General features: G+C 32.7%; 3 protein-coding genes across 9 annotated transcripts in view; 2 read left to right on the top strand and 1 right to left on the bottom strand.

The window, feature by feature from the left end:
• Skd (mediator complex subunit skuld) overlaps positions 1–5,047 on the top strand; it is a 30,165-nt gene extending 25,118 nt beyond the window's left edge. For both annotated transcript variants that reach the window (XM_070314787.1, XM_070314785.1), the window contains 7 exons: positions 34–347; positions 705–896; positions 1,048–1,359; positions 1,758–2,096; positions 2,398–2,679; positions 3,307–3,578; positions 3,679–5,047. In XM_070314787.1, the coding sequence (XP_070170888.1) occupies positions 34–347; positions 705–896; positions 1,048–1,359; positions 1,758–2,096; positions 2,398–2,679; positions 3,307–3,578; positions 3,679–3,811 (1,844 nt within the window). In that variant the 3' untranslated portion in view covers positions 3,812–5,047. The remainder of the gene's footprint in view (positions 1–33; positions 348–704; positions 897–1,047; positions 1,360–1,757; positions 2,097–2,397; positions 2,680–3,306; positions 3,579–3,678) is intronic.
• Positions 4,598–11,498, bottom strand: C1galta (Glycoprotein-N-acetylgalactosamine 3-beta-galactosyltransferase 1). Of its 5 annotated transcripts, none has more exons than XM_070314836.1 (8): positions 11,100–11,498; positions 9,949–10,043; positions 9,581–9,778; positions 9,114–9,274; positions 8,343–8,524; positions 7,570–7,777; positions 7,350–7,488; positions 4,598–6,833 (listed from the first exon to the last, which is right to left on the bottom strand). In XM_070314836.1, the coding sequence occupies exons 4-8, from the start codon at positions 9,142–9,144 to the stop codon at positions 6,290–6,292; spliced, it is 1,104 nt and encodes a 367-aa protein (XP_070170937.1). In that variant the 5' UTR covers positions 9,145–9,274; positions 9,581–9,778; positions 9,949–10,043; positions 11,100–11,498; the 3' UTR covers positions 4,598–6,289. The 5 variants fall into 5 exon arrangements, with proteins under 5 accessions (XP_070170937.1, XP_070170930.1, XP_070170943.1 ...); XM_070314829.1 differs by having other exon boundaries at positions 9,949–10,040; XM_070314842.1 differs by having other exon boundaries at positions 8,349–8,524; positions 9,949–10,040; positions 11,100–11,496.
• Trs20 (TRAPP subunit 20) lies at positions 10,789–12,664 on the top strand. Of its 2 annotated transcripts, none has more exons than XM_070314892.1 (4): positions 10,789–10,949; positions 11,420–11,846; positions 11,929–12,162; positions 12,278–12,664. In XM_070314892.1, the coding sequence occupies exons 2-4, from the start codon at positions 11,751–11,753 to the stop codon at positions 12,374–12,376; spliced, it is 429 nt and encodes a 142-aa protein (XP_070170993.1). In that variant the 5' UTR covers positions 10,789–10,949; positions 11,420–11,750; the 3' UTR covers positions 12,377–12,664. The 2 variants fall into 2 exon arrangements, with proteins under 2 accessions (XP_070170993.1, XP_070170989.1); XM_070314888.1 differs by lacking the exon at positions 10,789–10,949 and adding an exon at positions 11,019–11,329.
• Positions 12,665–12,700: the final 36 nt, after the last annotated feature.

Here is a 12,700-nt window from a genome sequence, read left to right as displayed (position 1 = left end):
GATATTAACAAGATCTCTTTTTGTCACTTGCAGAAGGAGAGAATCCGCGAAGTGAAACTCCTTCCTCAACGAGCACAGTGACAAATCAAACCGCTATTAATACAACCGGTAATACAACACCGACTTCACAAACTACAAGCATCAACACGCCGATTACTACAACTACGGGCCCAGACGAGGAGGAAATCGAGCCTCCGGCTATTGTTGTCTATTTTGTCGAACCATTCTCTTTAGGCGGCACCGAGGATCCCGATCGACGACGACTCGCTATTTTAGCTTTACTCAGAGCTTATTCATCCGCAATCAATAGCATGCCTGAGAATATGAGATCAAATATTCATGTTCAGGTAACAATCGATAGTCAAATGCAGAATCTTAATGATGAGGAATCAATGACTTAAACACTGTGGTGGTATACATTGTGAAGTTTTAAGACGTACTTGGAAAAGAGAGTCAAGATTCTGTTTATAAATTGTATTTTAAAGATACACATTTATATATAACATTTTAAGAATATAATTAAGATTCTTTTTATTTTGAATGTTTCAATAATTTATCTAATAACTTAATTATTGGCTTAAAGAAATTGAGTCTTTTCTGAAAGTATAAACAAAAATTTATCATTTTTTGGCTAGGTCTTTTTTAGAATGCAACATTGTGCATTGCTAATTTACTTATGCAACTGCGATCAATTTGCTTTTCAGATAATATCCTTGGAAAGCATAATGGAATTAGGACGAGCTCGAGAGAGGCGAAAGATTCAAGATGAAATGCGAGCCTTGGCATTGAACGTCTTCCTGCAAGGGCGTCGATTGTTGAACCATAATTCTACAGTAAAAAGTCTCACCGGTTTCGGTACTGCCGCCGCTGCAGATCTCTTTCTCAAGAGTAAAGACGTAAGTTTTATTACTCTATCATTTGTCATGATATAGTTGAGAATAATTCGTATTCTGTTCATGCGCTGCGATAAGATAGCATCAAATTAAAGATCCACGATATATAAATCGTTTTCAGTCAGTTAATAATATTCTTGTAATTATACATCAGGAACGGAACAAGGCATCTTACCGGCTCTATGCACCGGCTTTCGTGTTGGCACCGCTGCGGGCAAAGAGTGAAGCTCCCGAATCATTCGGCATGGCGAGGCCCGAGGAGTGCGCGGTGCTCTATCTCAGTTATTGTTTGAGCGAGGATCAATCTTGGCTATTGGCAGCTGCGACCGACGACAGGGGTGAAATTTTCGAGACCGCTACCATAAATATTGACATACCCAATAGGAAGAGAAGAAAGCGAGCTTCAGCTAGGCGTATCGGCCTTCAAAAACTCATGGACTTTATATTAAGCGTAATGTCCCAGGGTGTAAGTAAAAAACAATTTATAATACTATTAAAGTTAATAATACCCAAATGCTTAGCTATCTATTTCTAACAATAAAAAATAAATTCAAGACTAACAGAATATATATAACACAATAGGCAACAAAAACGGATAAATAAAAGTGTAGCTCAGAAAATATATATACATATATACTATTATATCTATTTCTATTTCTTTTATTCCAAATATACGAATGATAATATGTACAAGGTATTCTCGCCATTGTACGCACGCGTGTAAAATTGTAATTTCGCTCCTCACCGACACATTTTTATATTTGTTAAAATATAAAAATTCTTTTATTATTTTATTATTTTTCTTTTATTATTTATTTTATAAATACTGTATATTATATTTATAATATATTTTTCTTATCTCAGGTACAACCATGGAGATTGGTCGTAGGTCGAGTAGGACGTATTGGACATGGTGAACTAAAGGGATGGAGTTGGTTACTTTCTAGAAAAGCACTTTTGAAAGCCTCAAAGCATTTGAAAGAAATATGTGGACAATGTAGTCTCTTGTATCCTTCAGCAGCACCTTGTGTGCTCAGCGCATGCTTAGTTTCGCTCGAACCGGACTCCACTCTCAGATTAATGGCTGATCAATTCACTCCCGATGAGAGATTCAGTCAAGCCTCTGTAAACTGCCAATTATCCACACCACAGGATGTTACGTGTACTCATATACTTGTTTTTCCTACATCAGCTACCACCCAGGTAAAGAAGTTCAATTATATATGTCCACACAGTTTACTCTCTTATAAAATGTTCTCGTTAAGAATATTTTTTTTAACTAACTAAAATTTTTGGCTAATATTAAATTGATATTTCTTTTATAAAAATATCAAAGCGATTTTGAAAATGGATGACTTTTTGAAAACCAAGTTATAAAAAACCAAATAAGTGATAAAATCATTTATCAATTAATTTTTAATAAACTTTAGATAAAATTGTAATTTAAAACTTAATTACAAAAAGAGATATGTTAAAAATTGGAAAATTTCATGTATTGCTTCAGTCATCGCAGACAGCATTTCAAGAGCAACATAACGTACCCGAATTAGGAGATGACGAATTGTTCTCCGCTCTAAATGATGATATGCCAGAAGGTATGGAAGGGATGGGAGATTTTAACGATATATTCAATGTATGGCCTGAACCGGGTGCAGGCGGTGGACAAAGCCCGAACGGAAGTCCGCATCGTCCCGAAGGATCACCGCACGGAGGGGATGGTGGTGGATCGGGCTTAGGCAATCATGATGGTCCTGGTAGCCCCTTTCCGTGCAGTAATACGCCAAGAGTAAGTCTAAGAGAAAAAGTCTTTATAATACGAATCACTATAGTGTTAAAAAAAGAACAAGACTGTCCATTTCTAATCTAAGCGTTTCTCGTAATATCAAATTTTAAAATTTGAATTTTGGGATATATGATCTGAACAATAAAATTATAAATCTATCAATTTTTATATTCTAGATATCTAGATTATCAGTTCTTTCACCATTTATGCAGTGATACATTTTCAGAATAAAAATGTTACGTTTTTTTCAAATCTTTTAAATTTTCCAAATTTTAAATCTTATCCTTTATAGAATCTAGATAACAATGTGGATAAATATAATATAAATTAACGTATAAAATTTTTTTAAAAGTTTATTATTAATCTTCGTATTTTAAATTCATATAATTAATAATGTTTATTTTATGTTTTGAACAATTTTAATGTATTAAAATATTAATAATTGCACTTTTATGTTATTATCCATAATTTCTTTCATATATGTTAGTACCCAGATAAAAATTTTAAAAAATATACAAGAATCAATAATTAAATCAAAAACCCAATAAGTTGTTAAAGATTATTTTCTTTTCGATTAAATCTGCTATTGCTATGTCGATGTAAAATAATATGCAAACTGGTAATCTGTAGATAGCGATAGCTGAACAAACAGAAGAAGTTGGCACTCTCTTGCAACAACCTCTCGCTCTTGGCTATCTAGTATCGACTGCGCCAACGGGACGAATGCCACCATGGTTCTGGGCAGCTTGTCCTCACCTTGAAAATGTCTGTCCGGTATTTTTGAAAAACGCGTTACATCTGCACAGTCCCGCGATACAACAAAACAGCGACGATTTACTTCAGCAACAAAGCGCACCCACTGCTCATCCGTTGGACTCACAATACACCACCGACGTGCTTAGGTTTGTATTCGCGTTACATATATATTCACAATTTTCTAGACATTTGTTAAAGAAGCTTGCGACGAATTGTTATTACCGAACAATTTACCATGATTGATAGGTACGTGTTGGAAGGATATAACGCACTGTCGTGGCTCGCGTTGGATGCGAACACCAAGGATCGATTGTCCTGCTTACCAGTGCACGTGCAGGCGCTCATGCATCTCTATCATGCGACGGCAGCTCTCGTCTGACCCACACCCTCTCCCATTGTAGTGCAGTATGTGCACCTCTCTCATGCACTCCTTATTATATCGTCACTCGGGGCTTTACGAGAGCAATTGATTTCCTATGCCCTTTTACCTATACCTATACTACGTTAGTTAGGTATTTAGAGAGAAAGAGATTGTGTCTAAGTACGATCTTTCTCGACCATATGTAAAGAGAACCGAGAACCTTTTTTACTCGGAATATAATTAACACGACACACACATACACACAAGATAATACGATGAATGCAATGGTTAAAAAATTCAAAACTCAATGGAAACGAAATACAGCACGCGTGCGCGACTCTTTACCATTTTTCTATTATATAACAGACGAAATAGATTGTACTTTGTGTTTACGATCGTATCTCGTATTTCATAAGAGAAATGCGTGTTCTGTACGATTATTGCCAATGAAAGCAAATATGGAACTTGAATGATAGAAACGAACGTATTACAGAAAAATGAGAATGTAAGTGATGAGAGATATTGTAAGAAAGAAAGACAGGAGAGAAGAGAGAATGGAAATGGAAGAGAGAGACAGAGAGAACGAAAGTAAAGTATGAAAGAGAGGGAGAGAGAGAGAGAAATTGAAAAAGAGAGTGCATAATAGGAAAATGATTATCGATTGCCTCTCTATCGATAGATAGTTGAATTACAAATCAGAATCTCTCTAGAAAAATTACATAACCAAAAGTTTTTAATTGTAAATTAAATTTTGTACAAAGCTTTTATTATTAATGACGATGAAGTAATATAAATGATATTACGTTGTTTTTTAATTTTATAGATGATATAAAAAAGGAAAAGAAAGGTGGACTTCTTTTTTATAAACGATGCCTCGTATAAGCCCCCGATGTGAGATAAATATGATAATTATAATATTATATTATGCTCGCGCGGTACTGGGTCGCTGTTATCATGTTTCCTGGACCCGTTAGCGCAACTTTTCGATGCTGTTTGACAAATTTTATTCGAATTAGGTGACCCCTATATATTATACATATATTATAGTGTAAAATATTGTTTTTAAATAATTTATGAAGTGAGACATCGCCGAGATTAGATAATTGAGAATGAAAGAGAGAGATAAGGCGAGAGTGAGAGAGAGAAAGAGAGAGCAAGCGAGAGTGAGAAAGAAAGAACGAGCCAATTACGCAGTGATTTGTTTTTTCCTCCAATTTAACTCTGAATGAAAAAAAAAAAAAAAAAGAAAGAAAAGACACGAAGAGAGAGAGAGAAATATGGGGCGCGTCTGAGTGGAGCCACGGTGGCCAATTGCGTCAGTCGCATAGTACAAATATGACTTGTACATAGAACTCCCTAATTAATTCATTAATTTACTCACACACCCACACTCACTCTGTATCTATAGTATTTATTACTGGGTAGTACGTCATTATTGGGATTATTATTATTATTATTAAAATTATTATTACCATTATTATATTAATATTACGAAATACAGTTTTATGTGTATATATATATATATATAATTATATACGTGATTTTTTTTTAATTTACAGCGTCTGAAAAAATTATGTATGTTGCAAGCACAGTAGAAATTTATAAGACGAAAAATATTTTTCGCTCATGCTAAGTGAGAAATATATATATAGGGTGTCTGGTAAAGATTGTGCCAACGCTCGTGAGCGGCTAGAGCACAATAAACCGAACAGAAAAGTCCTGTAACATTTTTTTCTTTTCGTGAGCGCTCCGTCGCTACGGCGGCGCACACTATCAGGCGGGCGGCTCACCGACGTGTGTGCGGCTAAAAGTCGACGCTGATTGACCTAGAGATTTTACTCAATAATAACTCCTTTATTAAGCGTTATATAAAAAGATGTTACAGGATTTTTCTACTCAGTTTACTGTGCTCTACCCGCTCAGCGTTGGCACAATCCTTACTGGACATCCTGTATATATATGCGTTAACGGTGCTACGCTTATACATTGCAATATCATGATAGAGAATGATTTAATTGAAGAGAACAGAAAATAAAATTGGGCATCTTCAGTAACATATACATTGTTAATAAAACAAAACTTGTTTTCTTTCTGTGCAGATTAACTTTATATATAATTACATATATATATTTTTTTTTGTTCAAGATGCGCTTATGGCCATGAAAAAAACTTTTATTATATCTAATATCTTATAAATTTAAAAAGTGACAATGTTATAAGGACCAACAAAACAATGATTTCCCTGAAGGAATCTATTGTGCTTGCAATATATATTTCCTTCCTCTTTCATTCTGTGCTATAGTTATATCCTTTATGGCTCTATAGCATCCCCTGACTAACATAGATACGTATATAAAGAATTCATTTATCTAAGAAGTACAATATATCACACTTTTTTTCCTCTGAGAACATATTACACTCGTATCGTTGGCTCGAATGGACTAGTATCGTGTATAAAACAAAGAATCTTATTATCTATTTACGACAGTGTACGGACTAGTATTCGGTCAACGTTGACGGTCGATCCACAGATGGTTTTTCCAGGCCATGATTGATGCCGTACGGTCTCAGGTGGTAAATCAGATACTCGAGAACGTACATCATGTTTGGTGACACGTAGTGAAATGAAACCGCGCTATCCGAACAACAGTTTAAGCCATCCTTGGTATCATAATAGATATACTTCCAATACCAGAAATTCTTGTCCACATGATTGGGTATCAAATGATGCTCTGGCACGAATGGAAAGAATCTACCCCGTCCGTGAGGATCTCTAGTGTCCATCGCTCGTACACCTATCTTTTCAAGACATTTTCCCATCTCGACATCCTCCGCGCCACCATTATCCGGTCGACATTTGGTTTTATCGGGTAAGCCCACTTCCACGAATTTACGTAAACCTTCCTTACTAAGTACATATCCTGCACCACCGCTCATGTAGCCTTGCTTCACAAAAGGTTTAAATCTGCAGCCAAAATATAATGACGAGTTTGGATTGTAAGATGATAACATATATCGCAGATTTTCCACTACTACATACCTGCAAACAGATTTAAAAATTGATTTGCGATTGCATATACACATATCATAATATATAGTAGTATAATTTCTTTAATTTTATATTATAATTGTGTGAATTAAAACATAATATGCGCATACAAGTAGATGCACGATAACTCTCTCTCTCTCTTTCTCTCTTTCTCTGGACTTCAATTTTGCCTCCTCCCTTTTTTTGTCTCTTAGTTTATTAATACATATAAAATAATCTCAATATAAATGTAAAAATCTCAATGAGAATTATAAAAAAAACAAGTTGTTATTGATGTAATATACTTTGAGAAACTAATGACTGAAACTTTATACATCATTTTCCATCTTTTTTCTAATTTATCTATTTTTTCTAAATTTTTTCAATATACATCCCACATCCGTTTTGGTTATTAATATCAAAAATGCCAATAAAGAATTATTGTTCTACATTTGTGATTATATATTGAAGATAAAGTTATACATACATATACATATGTATACATTTTCGCACGCGAAAAATACTTACGTATCATCATCAGCTTTCATGAACCAATCTACTTTGTCTTTGTACTTTTCGTAAGCGTATTTAAACGCTTCTTTGGTTTTCGCCCATAGATTATCTCTACCTTCCTTTACTGGCAGCACTACAGTAGGTAAGTTAGCATCTGAAAATAAACGACATATATTGTCGTAAGCTCGTTGCTTATATTACAACTTTTATCCTGTAATTTTTTAAAATGTTATACCTTCCGCAGAACTCATGAATAAAAGTATGTTACAGCGTTTTCCCCACGTCGCTTTCACATGACGAGCCTTACTCTGATGATTCTTTGGACCGGTCATAATCCAACAAAGGACACGCACTTTGTTCGCCATATCCTGAGCTATCCTATCTTCTCCTTTGTGAAAATCTTCATCTTCACCATGAAATTTCACTTCTGTTTCAGGACCAATCTGTTGGATCATAGACAATCAAGAAATCAATATAAAAGTTCCATACACAATCATACTGAATAATGATTATATGATAAATTCTGTTCACACAGATGTTTCTATAGGTAAAAAAAAATATTTTCAAACCTTTTTCCTCATTTAGTTTTCCGATTCAATAATTTTTCTAAAATTGACCAATTTTCACAAATTGTGATATTTTACAGAAATTTGGATATTTATAAAACTAAAAAAATTGAATATTAAAAAAAATATATACTCTTAAACCATTTTAAAAATTAAGCTCTATAATTCAATGACTTTAATCAGAATTTTTTTTCAACAAAAAGTCAGTTTTATTTAAATCTCAAACTTTTTTTAAAAATTTCGTAGATATTCAATTTTCCATGATTATAGAAATTTGAAAATTTTATTGAAAATTGATGTTTGTCATATTGAAAAAATCAATTGAAATGTGTTATGCAATAAATTTATATTTTACTGGATGATTTTATATGAAATGATGTGAAGCAATTTCTTGAAAGTTTTATTTGAAACATGAAATATAATATTCTGTATGCATACATACACTAACCTCTGACTCCAGTTCTGAATAATGATGAGGATCTCTAGAAAGACCAGAACTACTTGGCATCCACCTGAAAATGTGCGGTACATCTCTTGTGGATGTAATAAGCAAACATGCCGATAGAAAGCCAAAAGCTATTCCAGCAGCGAGTGTTAGTATAGAACGCCGTCCACTACGACCACCTGTGCATAAAATTGATTATGAATTATCAAGTTATATTTTCAAATTGGATTCGGAGATTTACAAACTACAAATTAATAGATCATATCATAAATAGATATGTTCCATTGTTAATATCTCTGAACATTTTTCATGTTTTAATATTCTAAAATTTTAATTTTAGGATACTATATGAATATGAAGAATATAAATTTGTGTAAAATTCTATCATCTTTTAACTTTAATCATTTCATTAAACAATTACACGTGTATTGTCATATTCTAAACAAAAATAATTCTCTTTTGTTATTATCTAGACAAGAAAAATGTAAGTATATACACAAGTATATACACAAGTTTATCTATGTAAATTATTATAAACCTTGTTTTGTTTTAAGAAATTTCCACATTTGTAATTCAAATATATAGTATTTGTTATGTATAGTGTTTGTTATACTAATCACGTTTATATTTTACATTATAAATAATTAATTAAAAAGATTGTAATATCTTAGTATGGATTAATTTTGCAATATTAATATAAATAAAAAATACAAAGCATGGTTCCCATTTCGATCTTTAAATAAAATTGAACGTCTTCTCTTCACTTACCATCAAAGTTGGGAAGCCACTGCTGCACCATGATATATAATACAAATCGCGATTTAACTCAATAATGCTACGAATATTTCAGTATAAATTATGGTTTCCTTTGCATCCATTTTGATTTGTAAAAAAAATGCATGATATTACTGATATTTTATTACTGCTTCCTAAAATATTAAAAGCATACAATTAGTATTTGTGATTAATTTGATATAGAGACGAGTCTTACATTAACTATTTATATAGAATATAACAAATATTGGAAATATTTGAAATATAATATTTATATATATATTATCTTTATCTATTAATATCAATGCTTAGGAAAAATTAGGCTATTATATTTAAATATTGATAGTCTTTCATTTAACAATATTATATCAATCAGCGAATTCAATATTCAATATTTCAATAACTTTTGTGTGTAAATTTATAATATAAATTTTTCGATATCTTACAACTCAAATACATACTTGATAAATAGTATGTTGTGATAAGATAATACACTTCTTCAAGGCCATACTTTAAGCTTGTATATATTAAGCTTGTTCATCACAAGAGATAAATAATCTTTATAACACACATTCTCGTTTTATCTTTAGTTAAGAAAAATTGGTAATACCAATAAATCTTTATTATTTGATATACTGCAAATTCTTTGATTCAGAGATCTGAAATCAAAACAATTTTGAAAATACAAAGAAGCATATCGTTAGATGGATAGTCTGGTAAAAAGCAATAAAGCTACTTAAAAATAATATCATTTGTACAATAACAATACAATTATAAATAATAATAAAATTTGTTTTAGATATTTCTCTAATGTGTATAAACAACTTACAGCAAATAATTTTTAGCAAGACATTATCATCCAGCCTTTGATCTCCTTATTGCTAGTTTACTGCTTGCTTTACTGTCTGCACTGTTTGCATACTGCTGACAATGAGATATATGAAATGTTAATTCCAAGTGTGCAAGCAATTTATAATAAAGGTATTGGCATACATGATCACGCGTTTGTGAATAATCAACATAGAAAATATGAAAACATCTGTGTAGCCTATTATTATACAATCTAATAATTACACGGAGATAAAACATAGAAAATAATAAGTGTGTAATATAGTGTGTGGTATATATATATTTTATACAAAATTATTTTTATCGAATACTCATATCGTAAAATAACTCATAATGACATTGCTTTTCCTTAAAAAATATATTAGAAATCTATATTGAGAGAAAGAAATGGCAAAAGTTAAGCTGAGTACACAGAAGCAATGCATGAAACAAAATTTATTCTGTGATAATCATTTTTTTATCTCACTCTTATTTCTTATTTATTATCATTTAAATCTTACAACTTGTTTTTCTTGTTACAATTATATAACTGACACTCCGTGAGTTTTCAATTATAAAATAAATAATATTTTCAGTTCTAAAGTATAATTTTTGTGTTTGTACAAATCTCATCTAACTTTGCACTATGCGCATTGGATAATTTCATTCATAAACTATGTTATTTATCACTGATAATGCCAGGTTGCTTATTTATTTCGCTATTGTGAGAATCGCGCGAAAAACTTAATATGCACTTTAGATGCATCCGGCACGCACACAAATATCATTCTTATTATGAAACCGTATTCAATCGTATTTACTCTATCGAATATGCCGGATGCACTGAAATTGATTTGTCATCAGTTCGGAGATCAATTATTAGATTAAGAAATTAATGTGTGTATCCATAGATCTGTCAAACAGCCGCCGACCGTATCTCTTCGCGGGATTCTGGAAGGATTTCAATGATAACATCATTCCGCGAACTTTTTTACAAAAACGGTACGTGAATAAACACGCAGAAGGCACTCTGGCATGTGTTGAGTAGATAAGGATCAGCAATGCGCGTCTCTCACGACGAGTCTTGTATATGTATGTATACATATTGGTCGTATATATAATGTGTGCGTGTATGTGTGTGTGCGTACGTACCGATTCGAAAGGATCCTATTACCGAGGCCGAGGTCTCCATTCCAACTCACGACTTACTGCTAATATGCGGCCGATAACACTCCGTATCGCTCGTTCAGGGGAGGAAGCGTCGGAGGTGGTGACGGCGATACGGCGTCCAAAATGATGCGTGTGTGCGTGTCGTATCGCGCGATGCGACGCGACGCGACGCGCAATTTCTTCATTATAGCACCGAAAGAGATTACACGCCTGTCAGTATCATATCTCTCTACTTTGTCGTCGCGCGGATATGATCCTATATTTTTTTCGCGAATTCGCTAATATTCTGTTATTTTTCACAGATCAGGCCAGGCTAATTACACGAAGAAGGTGATCAATGACAGGAGACTACTCATGTGCGACTCGCATGTACAGGCCTTGTCAAAAACAGCGATCCGACGAATGGTTGCGTTCAGGAAATATGCTTTTAGCGCTATGAGCGTGCTCTGTTCTTGTTCAATTTTCAGTAAATAATAAAGATAGAACGACGCTTTTAGCGCGTAGCGTGCTTCTCGAACACAACCAATATCGTAATGCAATATGTGGTATGTACTATGTACATATGTTGTTTTTAATTGATGGAAGTTATCGTATTATGGTGCGAATAACACGTGATTAATTGTCGCTCGCGAAATGACTGCCAATTATTACTTCGCGATCGTCGGCCACGCCGACAATCCATTATTCGAAATAGAATTCAATAATGCCGGAAAGAGAGAGGACGCGAAGGTTAGTTCGCTTTAAAGATTACGTCTCCGATTTGATTTTCCAATTTATTCGTATTGTCTTCTTTTTTTTTATATATATATAGAAAGAGGATCATTCGCATTTAAATCAGTTCATCGCTCACGCGGCGCTCGACCTCGTGGACGAGCATACGTGGAAAACGACGAATATGCATCTGAAAGTCGTGGATAAGTTTAATCAATGGTTTGTCAGCGCTTTCGTGACAGCGACTCACATTCGATTTGTCATGGTGCATGATAGCAAGAATGAGGATGGGATTAAAAACTTCTTCAATGAAATGTATGAAACTTATATAAAGGTAATTGTCGCTTCTATGATATTGGAGATTTATTCAATTCATTTAATTATTACACGTATACTCTGCAATAGTTTTATTGGAAAGCTTTTTATATCGATATGTTCCTCTATTTCAGTACTCTATGAATCCATTCTACAAATTAAATACTCCTATTAAGTCTATTGGATTTGAGAAAAAGGCACAGTTGTATGGCAGAAAATATTTATCTTCATAAACTTATAACAATTGCTGTTGAAAACAAGTTTTATAAAAATAAGAGTGTTTATAACTTTTATTTTTCTCTGCACTTTATTTTAAAAACTGTATATTACAAAATATATTATTGATAGGAGCCATAACAAATATGTACATATATTTTAAAAAGTATATCATCATTAAATACATAAAATGATTACAGTTCTTTCTATTATTTTCACACAGAGTATTGTGTGTGAACAATATTATTTATTAAAGTATAAGTTATATAAGTAAGTTTATATATTTCAATTATATACACAATGAATACATAATTATATTATAATTATAATTTATAATTATT

The sequence above is a fragment of the Polyergus mexicanus genome, unplaced genomic scaffold (genome assembly GCF_030449975.1).
Source record: "Polyergus mexicanus isolate NDT 795.1 unplaced genomic scaffold, iyPolMexi1.0 SCAF_2, whole genome shotgun sequence".
Classification (NCBI taxonomy): domain Eukaryota; kingdom Metazoa; phylum Arthropoda; class Insecta; order Hymenoptera; family Formicidae; genus Polyergus; species Polyergus mexicanus.
This window is presented reverse-complemented; position numbering and strand designations above follow the sequence as displayed.